Below are 22684 nucleotides of genomic sequence, written 5' to 3' on the forward strand. Positions count from 1 at the left end.
CAGATTCATTTTAAGACCCACCCTTCTGATTTGCCTGTCCAGGTCAGTGAGTATGCATTGCAATTGGTCCCCTGAGTTACTAAGCAAGGTAATATCAAAAGCGAATCGCAAGTTACTAAGGTATTCTCCGTTAACTCTTATCACCAATTCTTCCCAATCCATGTCTCTGAATACCTCCTGTAAACACGCTGTGAATAGCTTTGGAGAGATTGTATCTGCCTGCCTGACGCCCTTCTTTATTGGGATTTTGTTGCTTTCGTTATGGAGGACTACGGTGGCTGTGGAGCCACTGTAGATATTTTTCAGTATTTTTACATGTGGCTCGTCTACACCTTGATTCCATAATGCCTGCATGACTGCTGAGGTTTCTACTGAATCAAACGCTTTCTCGTAATCAATGAAAGCTGTAGGTACTAATGAAAGCTCTAGGTACTCTAGGTACGCCCAATATATATTGTTGTAATTTAATGGGATATTTGCTGGGTTATAGTTGGTCCATTCTTGCGTGAAATAATAAGCGCCCCCTTTAGACGGGACAGTGACGCGGGAAAGCCTGTCCGTTGTCTATCTCACAAGTCCCGTCTAAAGCTTGCGCTTATTATTACACGCAGTATATTGTTGTAAGTTGAAACTCCGTCACAACCCCTTATACTATCCCGGCTGCAGCTTCGTTGCAATGGCTGTCGATGGCTTGAATATGTTTCAAGGCCACATATGCCCCTTGTGTCACCTTGGCACATCCGTTTTTGGAGACGGGCCAAAAATGGGCACACGCCTACTAGTATCGCATACGCAGTTGTCTGTTCAATCACACTGAGTGGCACGCACACCCAGTGATTCAAGTTGTCTACACAGGGCTGCTCGGCTGAGACAGCAGCCAGCACACTCCCCAATCTAGCGGACAATTTGGGTGTGTGAAAGAGGCTAGGTACAGACCGCAAACTAGACAGCACACGGGTCACGAATCGGCTTATGAACGAGAAGAACGGGGGTTAACCGAGGAGCCCGATTTTTGATAATCATATCATAAGAAGCGAACAAACAATGACGCCAAGGAAAAGGGAAAGTTACTCGTGCCCACTAATTGAATTGAAGAAATTATAAATTAATGGAAATGAAAGTGGATGACAAAACAACTTGCCGCAGGTAGGGAACGATCCCACGTCTTCGCATTACGCGTGCGATGATACCACGACCGTGACGCCTGCGGCAGAAAGGATGTTCCGCATTCGCCACCAAGGTTTGTGAGTGGTGGCGCTGGCTACCACTCCCAGGATTAGTTCTAGTGGTAAAACATAAATACCCAAGAAAGGGGATAGGGAAACGGCGCCGCGGTAGCTCAATTGGTAGAGCATCGCACGCGTAATGTAAAGACGTGGGATCGTTCCCCACCTGCGGCAAGTTGTCTTTCCATCCACTTTCATTTCTATTAATTCATAATTTCTTTAATTCAATTAGTAAGTACGAGTAATATCGGCTTATGTGTATGATATACAGCCACCATCATGCTTAGTCTGAATGCGCCTTCTTTGTTCTACTGGGCGAGGTGATATCTGGATGGTTTGCCTTGAATTTCCTAGCTTAATGCATGTTCTTTCCAAGACATCTACTATTTTCTCCCTATACAAACAGTGTTTGTCTAAGTTAAACCGCTATATAATTGTGTCTTCTATGCTCATCAGGTCTGACGGTGGCTGTATACATATATGAACAACATGATGTAATGACATGATGTACCATGCAAGCAGGCCAACTTCACGCGCTCTTCGTGCTTTCTGCGTAGCTCTAGGGAAAAAGAATTCCTTCGCAGTGTTTGAGCGTCGCAACCGCGAGCAGTAGAAACGCGTCCTGCAAACTTCGCCCAGCGCTACTCTGCAGTGTGCACAACATATTCAAGTGCACATGACGCGCTAATGACTCGTGCTGCCAATACTTGCCCTGTATGGTTGGCGCACTTGTATAATGTCGATCTTGCGTGGGTCCAGAATTATGGAGTTTTAGCATATCGTAGGCGTGTATCACACATATACCACAGTGCCGGGAAACGTATCAACATCAGTGCATTCACGGCTTTTCTCTTCAAAAAAGATGCAAAAATCTATTCGCGGTACACCGCTGCCCACGCGTTTACGTCGGTTGTGTAAACACAGCAATTTGTCATGTGCCTTCCTGGCGTACTGTCATATAGTCGTACAGAAGTCTAACTTCACTCATTTTGATAATAATTCAGAGCGTATATATAGTTCAGCACGCAGAGCGTCACAGGATGTCAACTTCGCATGGTTTAGCGTCTCCGGTATGCGTTTGTATTTCTATTTATTTATTCGTTTAATTACTTATTTATCTGAAAATTTTGGTGACGTTCAAGGATTTGAGTTATAATCTTCCCCACAATGGCGCAAATTCTTAATGGGTAAAAGGCTGTCACGAGACCACGCACCAAACTGGCTGACCAGACTCGCCACACATTCACGGTAACGCTGGTATCGAAGCACGGAGCACTGGGTAGTGGTCGCAAAAAATGTTTCCACTGTATTGCAGCCCTATATAAAAGGTTCGGGCTCCGCTCTGTCTTGGCCACTTGCGGTCAGAGATGAGTTAAATTTCCAGCTCGGTACATTTTGTCCGCAGCGACACCTCATGAAGTTATAGTAAATGACATCTTTTACAACTTTCCTATTTTCTTTGTCGGATCGGATCACAACAGTTGCTGTCTCTTGACGGATCATAGCCACATGAGGCAATGTTCAGATCCCAGGATGTTCTTTCGAGGGGGGAGGGGTACCTTTACTAGCGTAAATGTTAATGCCAACCGTTCGCCATAAAAACGTGTAAACCCGCAAAAGAGAAACGAAATAAGGTGTATCTCACAGGTATATATATATATATACGCCTGTGGGATAGACCTCTCCTTTGCTTCACAAACAAGGAACCCCATCAAATGTACTCACGCAGAAAAGAAGCGCAGTAAGAGCACTGCCAAGAACAAGTGAACAAGCAAAAAATGTAAAATAAAGATTTCTACTATCGTGTTTTTTTAAGTTAGCTATGGAAGAATTACAGACAAATATATATTTGCGGAACAATCACAGTTCTTTTGGATCCCTCGTTTACTGCTCTACCTAGTTAAGTGCCAAAACCGACTCGTATTGTTATTTCGGAAGTTGCGTAACGATGCGTGGTTACCAGTCCCGCACAACAGCGTAGAGCGCGGGACGTTGCGGTTCTAGAAACACCCACATAAGCATAGCAGAGGAGTGGCTACGTCAGGTGGTTAGGCTGATAACGGTAGACGCATCATTCAAAACACACGGAATCCTTCTCCACTTCCGGCGGCGTTTTCTCTACTTCCTTTTTAAATAAACAGATGTTGATCCATAAATATTTTCACAAGAAACGGTTAAATTTGTTAATTTTCGTTTTTCCTTCCTGTTTGGCTGTTGCCTCGGCTCCCTCTCTTAGTAGATCGCTTAGTTTCTCAACTCCTTGCGACTCTTGTTTCCAATTGCCAATTTTGCTCGAAAAGTTCTGTACAATTAGGGGGAAAACCATGACGAGGTAGCGGGTGACATTCATATTGCTTATGGGTTTAACGGTTATTGCAGGGTTTGGTCATGGACGCTGTTGCGCACGATTTTATTTTCAACCTTGTCTAAGCTACATCACGGGTTTATGGTACCGAGGATATGCCAGCTTCGCGGCGAGTCGTCACTCGAGGAAGTAATAAAGCAAAAGGAAACGTTAAAGGCAACTGGCGTTGTCTCCGGCTGCAACTCGTTCCACGAGCATACAGACCAGCTGACTACGAACTGAATCCATTTCCTGGTCCCTGGATCTGTCTGATCAATGAAGCTTGAACTAACGAAGCAACAGTGATGCACGTGACCGTTGCAATAGATGGTTAATCGCGCGGGCATCGAATCGATGAGAAAACTGGCCTTCATACCCCAGGAGATGCCTGTAACTATATATATACCGCCATCCAGGAGTGAAAAAGGCACCAAAATGTTGACCGCCGGATAGCTGTCATGTCTCAAGATTGATTTGGCGGCGCTTTAGGAATGTGTGTGAGGAGTGGTGGCGCGGGCCGAAGGGGAAGGGGAAGGGGGGGGGAAGGTATGCCGCTTAGTTTCGGAGGAGGGGGGCCGGCCCCCCCCAGGCCCCCCCTGGGTACGTGGCTGGTTGAGATACTTTTCCAGATGAGATGCTAAAGTGTCAACCGCTGCGCCTTCTGTTACATGCATGGCTTCCCTCCAGGCTCTGTCTGTAATTGCTCTGCTCGCATGAGCGGAGGGAGTTCTGGTAAACTTACCGACGTGGTCCTTGATGCTTCCAGACGCCAATGAGGAACCGGGAAAATGCGTAAAATAGCGAGAAATAAGGAGACGTGGCTGACGATACGTTTTTTTTTTTTTTCACAATCACACCAACATTCCCCGCACACGCACACACAAACACGCACAACAACAGCTACGGGACAGGCTACTCCGCTTCTCACATCGTGACAGCGGCTCCGGACCAATCGGAGTTCGGTGAGCATTAATTTTCCGTTGGAATACGCTGCGCCGATCGCGTTATAGCGCGGTGTTCAAGTCTTTGCGTAGGCACCGCAATGAGTTCCACACACACCGTCGCAACGCGCGACAGTTCACCGGGACGCCGTCGATGATCACGTCTCGGCACACAAGTCACCTAGCGGTGGGCGCTGTCGTCTGTATACGGGACCTGATCGGCTTTGCATTTCGACGTCTTCAGCGGTGCGTTTACAGTTGTTGCTTTGCCCGGCAAGGTGCGCAGCGGATATGTAAGACGGAGCCTTGCGTACCGAACCATCGTACGAGTTTTCATCGGGGTTGTTAGAGACGCCGCCGTATGAAATGGAAAGTCGTCCGCTGTAGTACAGAAAAGACTATCTCTGTTCAAGAGGCAGTCCACGCAGACTGCAACGCATGCCGAAGGTGTTTTTTATTTTACATTGTTGTATTAAGCTTGTTCGAGGACCACGACCGACTTAGTGACTTCAAGGTGAGCTCCTGTGAACTTTGGTGCACTCTTTCCACATAGACGTACCGTGCCTCGCGTCTCGATCGTCGTGTAACATACCGCAAAACCTGTGCAAACAGCTTTGCTCGAACAGACCCATCTGACCGCGACTTTCAAGGATGCTCGCCCGCGCAGGAAGCACAGGTTTGCAGTGGGAATGAGCGGGTTGGGGTCCCGCCTTCCATTTATCACTCTCACCGTGTATGGATAAACTAAGCCGTCATTTATGCCCCAGCTTTAACAATTTTTCTGTGTGCAAACCACGAAACGAGCACGACAAGCGTCGCTCGGAGAAAGAGGATTTGCAGGAACTGTCAATGTTATTGTCGGTGTGTATACACCCTCCTTGTGTTTTGCTTTCTCGACCCCTGCTCGAAACGTAGTTCGCACCAAAAGAAGGGGCGGGCGGACTGTCATAAACTGCGTACGAACGAGAATTTCAGTGATTTTGGATATGCTGCATGGTCCGTGGCATGCGCGGGTCTCGCGCAAGCATTCGTTCCATGTTCACAGGCGTTCTGGTACACAGGCTTCTCGGCACATGGAGGTGGATTGAATGCCTTTACATTACCTAACATTATTATTATTATTCTTTTGGGACAGGGAGGGAGGAGGAGGAGTCATGGAATGCAAACTTCGTTATTACACTGATCATTATTATGGCTGACCGATGCCCACCCTTACCACGGATATACAACTGCAAACATTATTTGGGAATGTATATATGCGTATATGCCGGGCAGGGGTCCTGTCGAGAAGTTCAACTCAGAACGCAGCGCATGAAGCTTATACAACTTGTGTTGCTTTCTCTCTGACAGAACGTGACATGTGTGATGTCCACGGGGGGGTCCGGAAACGTGTTCTTTTGTGGGGTGCAAGTATGCGTCCGAAAACACCTGAACAGTTTTTCTCCGCACTTTCCGACAACCCCGGTTACATTCCACGTCAATCTAACCATCCTTGCTTTTTCTTCAGCTTTGTTCTCGGCGCGCTTTGCCATACGATTGACGCAACGTCGTACAGGCTGGAACAACAGATACTTTATACACTGTAAACTAATTTACAAGGGTGTAAATCAGTCTATAAATCACGCCCTCATAACCGCAAGGGTGTGAGTCATAGTCCGCTTTACGCTCTTATGCACACTTAAGGGTGTAAATGAGTTTACAGTATACTAAAGGACTTACAGCGCCCCATAGATAACATCAAGATAAAAGTCGTAAGCACTGGTCTCTTTATACATTGTTCATTCGGACTTAACTGATCGAACTGGTTTGACGTGCCAAAGAAAACATTACAGACTGCGCTGCTGTGGAGAACTGACATGGCTACCTAGATTTCTTTCCTTGTTTACAACGAGAATGCTAAGCGGTCCTGTACGATCACAACGCACACAGCCGAGCGCTAGTTCACCAACACTTGTTGTGGATTCACGCCCACTGGTGTACCTACATGCATGTAGAAGCTCTTTCTCTGCGTCGACACGTCCGACACGAAAGTCACGCTTTACGTGTCTTCCTGTGATCGAAGCGTACAATGTATTTTGACTTTTCTAAAGAAAAAAAAAAAAAAAGAGAGAGAGAGAATCCTACGTAGCTCTGATAATAGCCCAGCCACGTTCTTCCTTACTCGTCGTCTCTCTTCGCGCTGTATATGCCTAGCAACGTAGTATTATGACGTATCGGTGACCATCTAGTCCGCCCATCTCCCTGGAGTTCATGATCCGCGCCGGTCCATCCATCAGAGTTCGCCTTCGTCGAGTGAAAACAACGTTTCTCGCTAATTGAAAGCCCGCGCTCGTCTTCGGCGCGGTGGCTAATGGTGCGAGCCGCCGTCCGCCGGCCTTCCCTTGGGACGTCCCGTCAGCGGCTGCGCCAGTTGGCCAGCAGCGCCCTGCGGGGGACCTCGCCTACGCGCTCGGGGCACCTCGAGAAGTCAGTTTGCCGTTTACGCGGCGATGCTTCGCAACGCGCCCTTATATGCGGCGGGACAGCGGTTCGCGCAATAGCGATGGCGTAGAGGCGCTCAATTGTCTCTCCGGAACAGAAATATATCAGCGGGTACCACCGTCGTGCGGTGTAAAAGGAACAGGCGAGATGCCAGCAGCAAGGCTCACAAAATCGAGATTAAATATGTCGCAAAATAGACGGGATAACACAGACGTATCGACGGTGTGCGACAAAGGAACAGTCGCGTACTGTCGCCGCCTGCGTTTGTATATACTATCAGGCGTGGGCGAATGGTTCATACTACACTGCACAGGGTGCGCTTGGAGGGGGTCTCGCTTCAGAAACAAAAGCAGCGGGCCACTAGTCCCGGCCAAGTGAAGCGCAACCGCTGTCGGATGGACCCTCTCTCGCGCGCGCGGCAGCCAAGCCCAGGGTCGTCCGTCATCGTTAGGCCTAACGCGATTTGGGGGGGAGGGGGGGGGGGGCGGATGGACTGCAGCCTGCCTTGCCGCGTTGGCGGCAACTCCCCACACCCGCCGCCGTCTTCGTCGCCGTCGTCGTCGCGCCGGGGGTGAGTGCGGCTGGCCACACGGACCGCTCTGCGGCGGCGCCTAATCCAATCAGCGTGCGGCCGCTACCAGATCGTCATCGGGGTGCAGGAGAGCGCTTGTCTCCATTTTTACGCTCTCTCCATGTCGGGAGTGAGAGGGAGGTGTCCAGTGAATCCACGAGGCCGCTTTTCTCTCGCTGCCGGTCGCGAGGACGAGAGCGTTCTCTCTGCGCACTCTCGCTTCCGATGTCCGGGGGAGAGATCTCTGTCGCCTCCGCGGAGCCTCTCTCTCACCGCCATTGTCTCTGCGAGATCTCTCCCTCCTCTCCTTCTCAGAGCGGGGTTTCGGTCGGTCGGTCGTGGTCCGTGGCGCTAATTCAATCGGCGCCCTGACCGACTGACTCATGGCGCCAGGTGAGGCGACGCGCTCCTCCCCCGGGTGGGACAGGTGAGCGCGGTCACGCGAACAGGGCGTCGATGGAGTGCTGCAGCCGGGCGCTGTGCTCGCGCGCCCGCAGCCGCAGCGCCGCGATGCTGTGCGTCCGCAGGTCCTGGCTCACGGCGCCTCCGGACGCGGTCGCCGAGCCTGCGACAACGGCGAGAGGGAGGCACCACCGTCGGAGAGAGACACTCTTAAGCTCTCAGAAGATTAGCACGCTAATCGCGGCAGTTTCAGCGCGACGCGAATGCACAGTCACGGACAAGCACCATCTTTCACCGTTACTTCTCCGGTCGCCAAAGATCGCATAGACCCCGAACTAAGCGTGCAAGCTGAAACCAGTCTTGATCTTATAGGTAAAAGAGATAGCAGAAATGAACGCGTTTTAGAGAGGCGTAGCTCGTTCGTATTTCCATCGTCCACGATAGATGATACTATAGTGGGATCTACAGCCACGTATTTCCCGAGTGGTATATCCAAGATTCTCGAGTTTCCTTAACGCTAAAGAATAGCGAGTTCAATTGTTGACAATGCTGGCCAAAACGCAGTGAAATACATGACAAAATGCCAGCTCCGCTAATTCTCCCAACCCCTGTTGGTTTGGCACAACACTTGTGGGCATTTAAATAAGGTTAACAACAATATACATGCTGACGTGCATGTTGAACAAAGAAGCCAGAAGGCTGAAGAGGACATATCTTATGTAGCCCGCAGTCAAGTGGCCGCGCATAAATTACATAACGAAACCAAGCGATAAAGTAATACTAAAATCAGAAAAAACAGCAATGAATGTGTTCCTTGCAACTTGAAAGTAGTGTTACGAGAATGAAGTTTCACAGAAGATCACTTTTTCACCACAAATCACTACTAAATCAACAGTGGTCACTCCTCTGATCAAAATTATGTATACGAACGGCGATAAACTCGATTATCTTCTCCGCTTATGAATGCAATTTAAGTATGACGACTGCAGTCCAGATTTGGCATTACGAACTTTCCTGCGCACTTGTCAATTTTGAGCTTCTGCGTCCCCAATCAAAAAATCTCATGACACATATGCCACATATCCAACCATATCGTATGGGAACGCGTATGTTTCATGTGTGTTCTCATACGATCGTGCAAGATCATAAGTCACATCAATTTTTCTTCTGCTAGCGTCTGAATTAGGAATCAGTTTTTTTTTTCTTTTTCAGTGAGCCCTCGATCTGATGTGCACTGCTGCTGTTGCACAGTACGTGTGCCTTCGGACGTCTGCTCAATGAGCATACACACACACACCTGCCGGCGAGAGGGCAGATGGCGTCCCCGGAGCAGGGCTCGGTCTCGACGCCGTCGTTGACGTCGGAGGAGCAGCAGCGGGCGGGGACGAAGGCGCCGACGACGGCGGTGTCGACGACAGTGCCTGCGGACTGGCCGTGTCCCGGCCAGTCCTTCCGTGGCCGCCAGTGCCCGCGCCGGTCAGCGCCTTGGACGACGGCGCGGACGAAGGAGGAGGAGGCGAGGACGGGGCCGTGCTGTCGCTGCCGCCACAATCCTGTCCCTTGAGCTTCTCGGCCGCTTCGAGAGACTTGCGGTGCATGCCTGCGTCAACGAGGCGGCAGCACGAGGCTGGGCTCCGTCAGCGCCGTTGCTACGTGTGTGCGCCAGGGTAACGTGATCTATCTATCTATCTATCTATCTATCTATCTATCTATCTATCTATCTATCTATCTATCTATCTATCTATCTATCTATCTATCTATCTATCTATATCTATCTATATCTATCTATCTATCTATCTATCTATCTATCTATCTATCTATCTATCTATCTATCTATCTATCTATCTATCTATCTATCTATCTATCTATCTATCTATCTATCTATATCTATCTATCTATCTATCTATCTATCTATCTATCTATATCTATCTATCTATCTATCTATCTATCTATCTATCTATCTATCTATCTATCTATCTATCTATCTATCTATCTATCTATCTATCTATCTATCTATCTATCTATCTATCTATCTATCTATCTATCTATCTAATGTCAGTGCGTTAAATTAGCTATAGCTAGCCAGCTATCTTAGTGGATTTAGTTTTCTATTCGTCAAGACGACCTAGCGCAATAGCCCGTACGTAATATGAGGTATTTCTTAGAAATTTGGTCGTTAACTTCACATCATACACTAATAATAAAACTTTCATCGGTTGAAGCATTTTTGCCGTCTCCATTGACCAAAGAAGCAAAACAAGAACGTAAGTGTCTTTAGTCGTGTTATACAATGGTAAGTTTCATTTCTCGCTCTTTATTTCACGGTCCGATAATTGCCCCTCGTAGAATTCGGTTCGTATTGTACGCGGTGTGTTACGGTACACAAATTCATGGTGTAATTTTATAGCTGAAGATGTATTTTAAAGGTCGTGGAGAATGTTCCGAAATATCCGATATAGTTCATTATTCCCGTGAAGTTATTTTTTACGTCGTACTTTCTTTCCCGTGCACCAAAGAAAGCCGGAAATTATTATTTTTTAAATACAGATATACTTGTTAGCTCGTTCGCCTAAAAAGACTAGTTATTAAACATTATGTATTTCAAGTTACGTGAAACATCGTGTAAATTGCGCCTACACTTGCTCACGCACATACGGGTAAATTCCATGGCTCTTGCACATGCACAGACACTAGCTAAAATGCCGAAAAAAAAAAAAAACTCTGCTCCAACAATGCTGATTATTGGATTCGTTGGTGCAGAAGCATGTAAAATAATGCAGTGTACAGGGCGAGGATACAGTAAAGAGACGATGAAGACAACACAGTACGTCTAGTGTCCTTCGCGTCTTCAGTGCATCCTCGTCTTACCCGTTGCCTTCTCCCTTTCACGCACATCGCAACTCCATAAAGGTAAGCGGACAGCATCGAGAAATATCACTGTCCCGCAATAGACAACACATCTTTAACTGATGCTCACAATGGCGGTACAGTCTTGTCTTACAAAAAGAAGAAAAAATAACTTGCCGCCTGATTCTTACTGAGACGATTCTGCTCTTTTTTCTGACTAAGTTTTTTCACCACATTATAACTAATACTGCGGGAAAGCTAGATTACAAGGAATTGCTGTCACGCTGAGAAACCGACGTTTTCAAACCGCTTTCTCCGCCAGATCCTTTACCTCTTAACGCTGTATTAAAGCTTAATACTACTACTACAGCTATACTACTACTACTTGCTGGCTTAGATGTGACAAAACGACTTTACCGTAAGTGTGCAATGCGCATTCTCAAGGCAATAGTAGAAAAAATATCGCCGAGTGCTCTACTACTCGTTGTCAACGGGCACTCTGCTCCTATCCAGCACTGTGTAGCTAGGTTTGGCCATCCCGTTCTTCCAGACTTGCCTTAATAATGGCTTCGTACGACTACAGACATTTGAGGTGACTGCGACTGAATTTGTGCGACCACGCATCTAGCTCAGTAATATATAGGTTTTTTTCTTCTTTCTAGCTGCATCAAATGTTTTAAAGACTGCCTATGGCAGATAACACAATTCTAACCCTTGGTCTAAATTACTCGCCGAGGTGGCCATTACTTCTACGAGAAGTCAAAATGTTCAATTGAATAATTAACACAACTACACTAATTAACGTTTTCGTTAATTACTTCACGCCACATCTTTCAATCTACGAATTATAGCCGCTGAGTTCGCGCGGCGTATCCATTGTGGCGTCTAAACACCACAAAGGCGTTAATTTGACTTTTGCCACAAGGCAAACACCCGCCCACCCATCAGCGCCTGTCCAGACGTCAACGCAGCGTGTACACCTACTCTAGGCGGGTCCACTACAGGCCACTAGCCCCAACATTATCTGACAGCCTGAACTAAGGATGAAAGGAAGACTCCATCCAATGCTACCAAACAACGACGGCCACCTTGGATTCGCAGGTTGCCTTCCTACCGCATATTCCATACCATCGGGCTTCGGAGGTGGGGTTACTGAGGAGTGTTGCTAGCATGGGCGTGGTATCGCAACAGATTCAACGATTGTGATTTGCTGCTGGACAGTCTTGAGATTTCTTAATCGACTCGCCTGGGGAAACGATGGTATTAAAAGCCGAGACTTCTCGAGAGTGAAGACAGAGAGCCCTGATATGAACTCGGACGTTTAACTTGCTCCTGAATGGAGTGGGCTTCCGTAACTGGAGCCATGTAACTAAGCCAATGAACCTTTTCCCCTCCATTCTTACTACCTGACGTAGCAGTCGATGGGCTTGATGGATTCCTTGCCCTAACGCCACCCTAAGCCGCAACACCACTTGGAAGGAATATCCTGGACAGTACCAGTTCAGAGATATTAATTTTCGAAGTGTCTGACGAAATGCATTGGCGTTATATATATTTTTTAATAAACCGCTCTTTATGCATTGAAGCACAATAGTAACTGGGACACCAATGTATTTCGACGGACACCTTGAAAACTAACACCTCGGAACTGGTGCAGTCCTGAGAATTCGTTCCGAGTGGATACGCCGTGCGAACTCAGCGGCTATAATTCGTAGATTGAAATATGTGCCGTAATTTAATAAATTAAAAATAATTAGTGTGATTACGTTAGTTATTCAGTTGAGCATTTTGATTTTTCGTAGAAGCAATGGCCGCCTCATCGAGTAATTTAGATCAAGGGTCAGAATTGTGCTATCTGCCATAGGCAATCTTAACAAGATTAGTGCATAAAAACCGGTTATAGTTTAGCGCTGTTCCACTGCACTATCTCACAAGGCCCAGCGAGTAGACACTTTTGACGCCCCAGCGTGCATTGCTGGCACTGCCTCGCTCTTGATTGGCTCTGACTACACGTAATTTCCTAAACATGGTGACCTTCGCGTACTTTCGGCTCCTGCAATCGCTTCCGGCGTTTGCAGTGCGCAAAGGCATGCCATTCGAGATTTGATTAGGGTACAGCACACGGCCGAGAGGCATTGCGTACCGAGCAGCCAGGGCGCGCACGAGGAGACGTCGTCGCCGCTCTCCTTGGCGCTTCGCAGGATAGACTCCGGCAGCGGCAGCGAGTGGCGCACCATGGCGCCGTACAGGCCGTACTCGGCCATGATGGTCGACTTGCCCCAGCATTTCTCCGTCTTGCGCCACTTGGCGCGCCGGTTCTGGAACCACACCTGCGCCGAGAAACAACCACGCGCAGAGGGAATGCTATAGTATAACGGTGACACACTCAGTGACACGATGGCATCGTCTGGGAAGCACTGCGACGACGAAGGACCCGTATGCACATATTTCTTTGTGTTCCGTCCTCACAGCGATCCATTTCACAATGATGAAATACCAACGAGCCCAACTATCTATCCTATACGCCATCGTCTGCTCAGTGTTCGTATAGCAGACGACGCCACTGCTACACCAGCACGCGTTATATATTAGCACAGCATCTGTAGACTTTTTGATTGGCTGGACGCCAGCTCTATAACTTCCACAACACTGCGTCGTGTTAGCGAGACGGAGTTTATAGCCGCGTGCGGCGCGATTCGAGAGCCCTTAAAAATCCAGGAACCACCAGAGTTACTTAAAAATCTCTCGCTTCTTTCCCTTCGTTGTTATTCTTGCACGTTCCCGTAGACGGCGCTTCGTAACCTCCTCCCCCTCTTTCTCTCATCTCCGTGTGCAGAACCGTATAAACAACAGCGAGCGCCGACAACGAGGAGCGACGCCCAATTAGGCTAATGGGGCGGCTCGTTAGTGCCTCGCTCACAGGATTCGGTTACGCCCTCCGTCCTCCTACCGTGCGCCCGCTCGCTTCGAGGGGGCACCGCGACCTGTAATGAGGATAGTGTTTCCAGCCACGAGGCACGTTTTTTTGGAACCCAGCGCCTAAAGCGAGCGCGTACTGCGTTCTTCGGTATCGCTCTTTGCCCAAGTGAGCGAAGTATAGTGCTACAAGTTTGAGCCACGGGCTCTAAATAGCAAAGGAAATTCGCTTACGAGGAACAAAACACGCTGCTGGGGTTTGAAGTTGTCTCTCCAGACAGCAGACAGACTCGCCACACATGATTTGCTGGAGAGAAACGCGCAGTCACTACACCATGCTGTCGCTTGGTCTTACTCGTATTCTACATCAGCGAAGATTGGGACAACAGAAATAACTTGCAGATAGGAAAAAGTAGGGGACACAGAAAAGGATGCCGCAGGGATAAACAGGCGCACAACGCGTGCTTCCGCCCTCGCCAATATATTTTTGATAGTCGAATGCCCTGTGTAAAGCTAGGTGAAGACACCAAAGGAATCAAACGAATCAAACCTTACACAAACGAAAACATTATCTCAAACCACTATGTGGTATCTCATTTTGTTAAAAGTGAACGGAGTACTTTGTAAACCCAAGATAGTATATTTCAGTAGAATGCACCCCATAGCGACCGTAGTTCTTTCCTTAATTTTTTTTCCATTCAGTTCACTATTCGCTAAAATCTTCGATAAAATTCGTTAAAAGCCAACAAAATGTCAATTAGAAGTCCCAGTAAAGCCGTTACAGTGTTTTCTGAATTGGCCATATGTTCCTCACCAGAACATGAATTGGCCTCCCTAGTGCAGTATTCGGCCACTCCCTCCCAAATGACTCATTCGATTAACCAATGGCCCTCAGTCCCCAGCTGCTGCGGAGCACCTGACCAAGGCGGTGGTCAGACCTGTAACGCAGCAGAAGGAGCTAAGAATCTCTGGACCCGGACAGGTCACCAATGGAAACTGACCCTTGCAACGTTTAACACCCGAACCCTCACGAGTTAACCTAGCCTAGCAGTACTCTTTGAGCAACTATCAGACATTGTTTGGGATATGGTTGCCCTTAGTGAGGATAGAAGAACTGGTGAGGATTATACAGTGGTGACAAATGGCCACGTCCTCTGCTATAAAGGACTGCGAGATAAGAAGCAGTTCGGAGTAGGATTCATAATCCATAAGGAAATAGCTGGCAACATTGACGAGTTCTACAACATAAATGAGAGGGTAGCAGCAGTCGTAGTAAAGCCTAATAAGAGGTATAGATTAAAATAAATTAAAATAAATGTAGTGCAAACCTACGCTCCAACCTCCAGTCGCGATGATGAAGAAATAGAACAGTTTTATGAAGATGTTGAATTGGCGATGCAAAAAGTGCAAACTCAGTATACTGTAGTAATGGGCGACTTCGATGGAAAAGTGGGGAAAAAGCAGGCTGGTGAACAAGCAATTGGCAACTACGTCGTGGATTCTAGGAACACTCGAGGAGAGATGTTGGTAGAATTCGCGGAAAGGAATAAGTTGCGAATAATGAACACCTTCTTCAGGAAACGTTGGAACAAAAAGTGGCCCTGGAAAAGCCCTAATAGTGAAACAAGAAATGAAAAATTGATTTCATACTTTCTGCCGATTCCAGCATAGTGCAGGATGTAGAAGTGTTAGGTAGGGTAAAGTGCACTGATCATAGGATAGTGAGGGCTAGCACTCACCTCAATTTGAAGGGAGAAAGAGTAAAATTGGTCAAGAAGAAACAGGCCAACTTAGACGCAGTATAATGGTAAAAACAGACCAATTCAAGTTGGCACTTGCAAACAAATACGCAGCCTTAGAACAGAGAGATGAAGATGGCTTAGAGGCAATGAATGAAACCATAACTAGGCTGGCTTCAGAAGCAGCAATTTAAGTCGGAGATAAGGCACCAAGGCACTCAGTAGGTAAGGTCTCCCAAGTAACAAAGGACCTAATAAAGAAACGACAAAGAATGAAAGTGTCCAACTCAAGAGATCAGATAGAATTTGCGCAACTGTCAAAGCTGATCAACAAGTAGAAAATAAGGGATATTCGAAATTATAACGTTATAAAGACTGAGGAAGCAGTAAAAGATGGACACAGCATGAAATCAGTGAGAAGGAAACTTGGCGTCCTGCAAACCAAAATGTATGCTCTGAAAGATAAGCAGGGTAATATCATTAGCAATATCGAAGATATAGTAAAAGCAGCAGAAGAATTCTATACTGACCTGTACAGTACCCAAAGCAGCCACGATACCCCCATTCGAAGTAGTGATGAACAGGTTACAGAGGCTCCTTCTATAACTATCGATGAAGCCTTAGAATGGCCTTGCAAGATATGAAACGCGGAAATGCGACAGGAGAAGAGGGAATACCTCGATTTAATCAAAGATAGAGAAGACGTAATGCTTGAAAAAACTGGTGGCCCTTTGTACGAAATGTCTCACGACTTCAAGGGTCCCGGAAAACTGGAAGAATGCCAACATTATACTAATCCACAAAATGGTAGACGTTATAAAGAGTTGAAAAATTATAGGCCGATTAGCTTACTTCCAGTATTCTATAAAATATTAATCAAGATAATCTCTAGTAGAATAAGGGCAACACTGGACTTCAGTCAACCAAGGTAACGGGCTGTTTTCCGGAAAAGATACTCTACAATGGATCGCATCCATGTCATCAATGAGGTAATCGAGAAATCCGCAGACTACAGTCAGCCTCTCTATATGGCTTTCATAGATTACGAAAGGGCGTTTGATTTAGTAGAGATACCAGCAGCCATAGAGGCATTACGTAATCAAGGAGTCCAGGACGCTTTCGTACATACTTTGGAAAGTATCTACAGAGATTCCATAGCTACCTTAATTCTCCACAAGAAAAGTAGGAAGATACCTATAAAGAAAGGGGTCAGACAAGGAGACACAATCTCCCCAATGGTATTCACTGCGTGCTTGGAAGAAGTATTCAAGCTATTAAACTGGGAAGACTTAGGAGTAATGATCAATGGCGAATATCTCAGCAACCTTCGATTTGCAGATGACATTGTCGGGTCCAGCAACACTGGGGACGAGTTACAACAAATGATTAAGGAGCTTAACAGAGAGTATAAGTGGGGTTGAAAATTAATATGCAGGAGACAAAGATAATGATGTATAGCCGGGCGAGGGAACAAAAGTTCAGGATCGCCAGTCAACCTCCAGAGTCTGTGAAGGAGTACGTTTACCTAGGTCAATTAATCACAGGGAACCCTGATCATGAGAAGGAAATTCATAGAAGAATAAAAATGGGTTGGATCGCACCCGGCAGCATTGTCAGCTCCTGACTGGAAGCTTACCATTATCATTGAAAAGGAAGGTGTACAATCAGTGCATTTTACCGGCGCTTACATATGGGGCATATGGGAATTATGCCTTAAGGGCAAGCCTTTATCGCAATTAAAAAAAAAAAAAACATATGGGGCAGAGACTTGGACACTGACAAAGAAGCTCGAGAACAAGTTAAGGACCGCGCAAAGATTGATGGAACGAAGAATGTTAGGCATATCGTTAAGAGACAGAAAGAGAGGAGGAGGAGGAGGAAAAACGTTTATTTAGCTCTAGAAAATTCTATGAATTTCGCGGAGTCAGATGGTGTCTTCCATCTTCTTGGCAATGGCCGTCTGCCCCTAGTCCAGGGCTCCGCTGGATGCCGCTGCCAGCTGGGCCCGTCGGATCAGCCCTAGTTGGACGTCCTGACGGTCGCTGGAGAGCATTCCTTCCCATTGCTCCGCACTCGGGTTTGGTATTATTGGTGCCGCATTTGTTTTCTGGCAGGCCCACGTTATATGGTAGAGCGTGGGTGTGTCCTGGCACCATGGGCATTTGTCACTGTATTGTGTGGGTTGTATTTTGCTGAGGGTGTTTAAGTTCGGATATGCACCCGTCTGTAGCAGCCTCCAAGCTACGGAGTCCTCTCTAGTGAGAGACCTATGCGGCGAGGGGTACCGCTTCCTGCTGCCCTTATAGTGATTCAGGATAGCCGAGTATTCTCTGGGGACTGGCTCGGTTTCCTCGAGGTCATTGGCGGAGGGTGCTCGGTATGCAGTGTATCCTCGGGCTACCCTGTCGACCTCACGGTTGCCTTCCACGTCCGTGTGACCCGGCGTCCACATTATCGTGTGTCTAATTGGTTGTTCTTTTTCTGGGTTTTTTGTGTGGGGATCTTCCGAGCGGAGTATGCGGAGCGCTCTGTGACCTATTCTGCCGAACATGTAGTTTCGGCATGCTGTTTGGGAGTCGGTTAGTATTGTTAAGGACCGCCTAGTCCGATAGCCCTCCGCTGCCGCTAGAGCGACGGCCGCTTCTTCAGCCTCGACTACCGTGCAGTCCCGTAGAGATGCGCTGACGATTTCTCGCATATCCGAGTTTATCACCACCGCTACTGCGTTGGGGTTGGTCTGTCTCGCCCTTCTGGTGTATGTGGCTGCGTCCACGTATACCGTTGTTGCCTGGGAAGCTAGGGACTTTTGGATGTATTCGGCTCTCGCCTTCCTGCGTTCTTCGTGTAGGTTGGGGTCCATGTTCTTGGGAATGGGAGCCACCTTGATTGTTTTTCGTATATTGTCCGGGATAGTCGCGGTTCTTTGGGTTTCTTGTATCTGTTCGCTGCATCCCAACTTCTGCAGAAGTTCCCTGCCAGACGGAGTCAGTTGAAGTCTGCGCAGCTGAGCAACATGTTGTGCCTCTCTGAGCTCTTCGAATGTGTTATGAATTCCTAGTGCCAAGAGCTTCTCCGTGGATGTGCATTGTGGTAGGTGGAGCGCGGTTTTGTATGATTTGCGTATGATCGCGTCTATCTGCTGAACCTCGCTCTTGATTGGGTTGTAGTACGGGAGACTGTAGGTAACCCGGCTGATCACCAGACTCCTAACCAGCTTTAGCGTGTCTTCCTCTCGCATGCCTGAGCGTCTGTGGGAGACGCGCGTTATCATGCGAGCGACTTGAAGAGTTGATGTCTTGAGTAGAGCGAGAATGTGTGAGCAGCGTTGATTCGACTGTATCCACATGCCCAAAATTCTTATGAGCGTTTTCTCCGGTATTAGTTTTCCCTCGAGGTAGACGCCAAGCTTGAGCTCGTCGCTAGTCGGGACCGTGCGATTCTGTTTCCCTCTCCAGACTCTGAGCAGCTCAGATTTCTCGGTGGAGCAGGCTAGCCCTCTTGCCCTCACGTAGTTCTCCACGCAGGTCGCAGCCTCTTGCAGTCTTTCTTCTTTTTCTTTAAGTGATCCCGTGTTGGTCCAAATGGTTATGTCGTCGGCGTACATGGCATGGTGTATGCCCTCGATCTCTTTGAGTTGTTTCGCAAGGCCGATCATTGCTATGTTAAATAGCGTTGGTGAAATGACCGATCCCTGGGGGGTTCCTTTGTTGGGGGTATGGAACTTCTCCGAGCGGAGTTCTCCTAGCCCTATCGTGGCTGTTCTGTTGGACAGAAAAGCGAACAGGTATAGACGATATTTTAATTGATATTAAGAGAAAAAAATGGAGTTGCGCAGGTCATGTAATGCGTAGGTTAGATAACCGTTCGACCATTAGGGTTACAGAATGGGCATCAAGAGAAGGGAAGCCCAGGTCGAGGACGGCAGAAGGCCAGGTGGGGCGATGAAATTAGTAAATTCGCGGGCGCTAGTTGGAATCAGTTGGCGCAGAACAGGGGTAATTGGAGATCGCAGGGAAGAGGCCTTCGCCCTGCAGTGGACATAAAATAGGCTGATGATTATGATGTTCCATGCATATGATGAAGTACGCATAATGAACCATATTGATGTGTGCTATTTAAGATGTCTTAGGAATTATCTGTGTATAAAGTTCCTATATCGCTTTTTCGTGCCCTCGTGTCACAGTTTGTTGTGTAATATGTCTCTAACATTTCAGTTGTTTTCATTTTCCTTTTCATTTCTTTCTTTTTTTTGAAGTGGGGAGGGGCGGTATTTGCCGTCCGCTACAGGGCGAAGGGAATTTTCGCCAAACCCGCGTTAGGGCAAGGCGAATACCGACGTCGGAGAGATAGTTTCGATAGTCCAGCTTTGGTTGCGTGCAGGAAGCTGGACTTGGAGAGTAATCGAACGTATAGACACGGTCGAGCGCGTTTACAGAGAGCAGCTGAGTCAGCTTGTGAACATCTGCAGCTACACTCTTATGGCTGAAACCTTTACAAAACGCACATTTTGACATTTATTGTGGAGGTAGCGGGCTTGCTGTATATGCACACTTTAATGTAACAATTAAAGCCGTGCTGATATTGTGTTGGTTTGGTCGTTTTACCTACAGTGGCTTAAAGGCAGCTTGTTGTATGTATGTCGTAACACAACGTCTGGAGCTTTGGTTACGATGAATTAATAGATTTCGCACATACATGCCATGAAAATCATTATACTTTGATGAACGGATAAGAATGAGTGAGATTAAGGTGTTTTGAGTATGTCTTATATAGGTCTTGTTACATTTTATTTCATTTGTACTGTACAATCGATTACGTTCGGCAATGCGGAGGAGAACAGGCAAGAACATATGCGAGAACAAAACGCAGATTTCTACCAACAAACCAGTGATAAGCAGAGTGACTAACGGAGACATTGGAGATAAGAGTGGTGGCACCAGCCATGGTACACTCGTTCTTGTCTCGAAGGAGATGTGTCTGTCTATGACGAAGGCGTTGGCACAGAGGCTTAGGGTGCTGGCACGAAGGCTTAGAGATTGTGTTCATGGTGAACTGCCTCAAGATGTTGCGGGTCTCTGAGAGCACCGGTGCTAGGAGCTGGTTATATTACAGCGGAAGCGGCAGCTACCTTCTAAAAGTGGGGAAGAAAAAGCGCAACGTGATATGAGGAACGAAATCTAGTCGCACAAATTGCTGACCTTTCAAATGATTGCCCGGTGGTGCTAAATGTTTTAACACCCGGTATGTCAATGCAGCAACTTGAGAATCAAATGGCAGTACTGTTATTTATAAAGTCCTAAACATATTGGTGGTTTTGTTATTTCGTGCTTTTTTACTTCATTGTTTGAACTTACATAATCTTGCTATACATGATCTGCTGCAAAATGTTTTTACAAGGACTGTTGAGAAATATACACGCTATCGATGTTGTTTTTCATACAGTTGATGTGTAATGTGATTTTGTAGACTGCTTCTGCCTTACTGCTGCAGCCGTAAGGGTGTCGCGGCCCAGTCAGGTAACTGATCGCCTTTAGCAGTGCTCTCCAACACAATTTTGTAAAATTGTCTTAAATAAAGAAAGAAAGAAGGGAGAACAAAAGAAAGCATTTTTTTTTTGTACTTCGCAAGAAGTTCCTTGGCGTTGACATGCATCTGTAAATTTTTTACGGAGCCCAGACACCTCAGATCAACAAGGTGCTCCTTATGTGGAAAAATATGGATCACATAAAAAGTCCCTGGAAAGGAGCATAACTAAGGAGTGAGCTTCGTCCACTTTGCCAGCATGTGGTGGCGTTGGAAGAGTAAAACGAATGCAAGCTTGAGTCCAGGAAGAGTAAAATGCGCCCTACGAAATGTCGAAAGAGAGAGAAATGTAGGAGAGCATCAACAAAGTGGCAGCGCTTCGCGTTTGCCACTACCCCAGGCGCAAACTTCCGTGGCAGCTGCCGCGGCGGATCAGTGGAGGAGATGTTGTACCACTGAGCACGAGGTTGCGGGTTCGATCCTCGGCCTCGGCGGCCGCATATAGATACGCCCGTGCACATGCGTTGAGATGTTCGTTGAAGAGGTCCGGGTGACCAAAATTATTGCTCCATGCACCACGGCGTTTCTCATAGCCCCAGCGTTTCTTCGGGAAGTTGAACCTCACGAATCAAACACGAATCAATCAATCAAGCGCGTGTGCCAAGTCGTTTCCCGTGGTCTGTCGCTTTCTGAAAAGCGTACCTTTGCTGCTGTAAACCGAGTTGGGTCATTTTCTATAGCGCGTTCGCACTATTTCGCTTTTTAACGCGTAAAACAAGAAAGCAGTTGTCCACGCAAATAATTTTTCAGGCAAAGTTCGCGAAGAGCTCGCTCTCTCAGACGCAAGTGATTGGCGGCGGAATTCATCGATGATTCGACGGGTGCGGGACTCCTCCGCGGCGCACACGACGGAAGAGGAATCCTTCCCTCATGCCGCCCGCGTGGCTCCTCTCGCGTCTCGCACACGCTGCCGAGATCTCGCGCGTTGCGTCGACAGCGCCGCGCGGAGCGGCGGGGGCGGCGCAAACTTAATTTGAGCCGACGTTTTGGGGCGCTAATCGAGTGAGCGGCAATCCAATTAGCGCGCGCGCGTCGACGGTGCCATCACCACGCGCCGAGTGAGTCAAGCGACGGGCGCCGCATCGCGGCCGAAGCATCGCTCGGCGCGGTTCTCGGACGCAGTAGCGATGGACGCGCGCGCAGCCGGAACAATGGGTCCCTTTAAACAACGCGAATAATAAAGGGCGAGCATCGGCGATGATGTACGGGCGGCATTATTGAGTCGCCGCGCATGTTCGCCACCACCCCGCGTTACGTCAGGGCGGCGCATTTGATCGAGCGAGCTTGCTTGGCTCTCGACCGTCGGCGAACTCGTAGTATCGCGCATTGCGACACAACCGAGCTATATTCTTTGTGCGAGCGCAGGCGGGTGAATATCTCATTCACGTGCGTGTGCTGCTTCGTTATGCGACCTATACGCTAGATGGCAAGGTCTCTCGCGCACGCTTTGTCGTCGCCATACACAGACAATACCTGCACGCTTCGAATATCGGCTGGTATACGTTTGGATCAACGCAAATGTATAGAGCGTCCATGGTGCGCCTCTCATCACGGAGAACACCTTGACGGAAGTATATTAAAAAAATCAGTTTCGCCACACGGGCGAAGCAACGAATGAGATAGCAACATATTAG

The 22684-nt window shown here is 47.7% G+C and overlaps 1 protein-coding gene across 1 annotated transcript in view; it reads right to left on the bottom strand.

Moving 5' to 3' along the window:
• Window positions 1–6567: 6567 nt before the first annotated feature.
• Window positions 6568–22684, bottom strand: part of LOC126545159 (uncharacterized) — a 94371-nt gene continuing 78254 nt past the window's right edge. The window contains exons 4-6 of the mRNA XM_050192925.2: window positions 12956–13142; window positions 9263–9565; window positions 6568–8128 (exon numbers count right to left, since the gene is read on the bottom strand). Of these exons, the coding sequence (XP_050048882.1) occupies window positions 8001–8128; window positions 9263–9565; window positions 12956–13142 (618 nt within the window). The 3' untranslated portion in view covers window positions 6568–8000. The remainder of the gene's footprint in view (window positions 8129–9262; window positions 9566–12955; window positions 13143–22684) is intronic.

Source organism: Dermacentor andersoni, chromosome 10 (genome assembly GCF_023375885.2).
Source record: "Dermacentor andersoni chromosome 10, qqDerAnde1_hic_scaffold, whole genome shotgun sequence".
In the NCBI taxonomy this organism is placed as follows: domain Eukaryota; kingdom Metazoa; phylum Arthropoda; class Arachnida; order Ixodida; family Ixodidae; genus Dermacentor; species Dermacentor andersoni.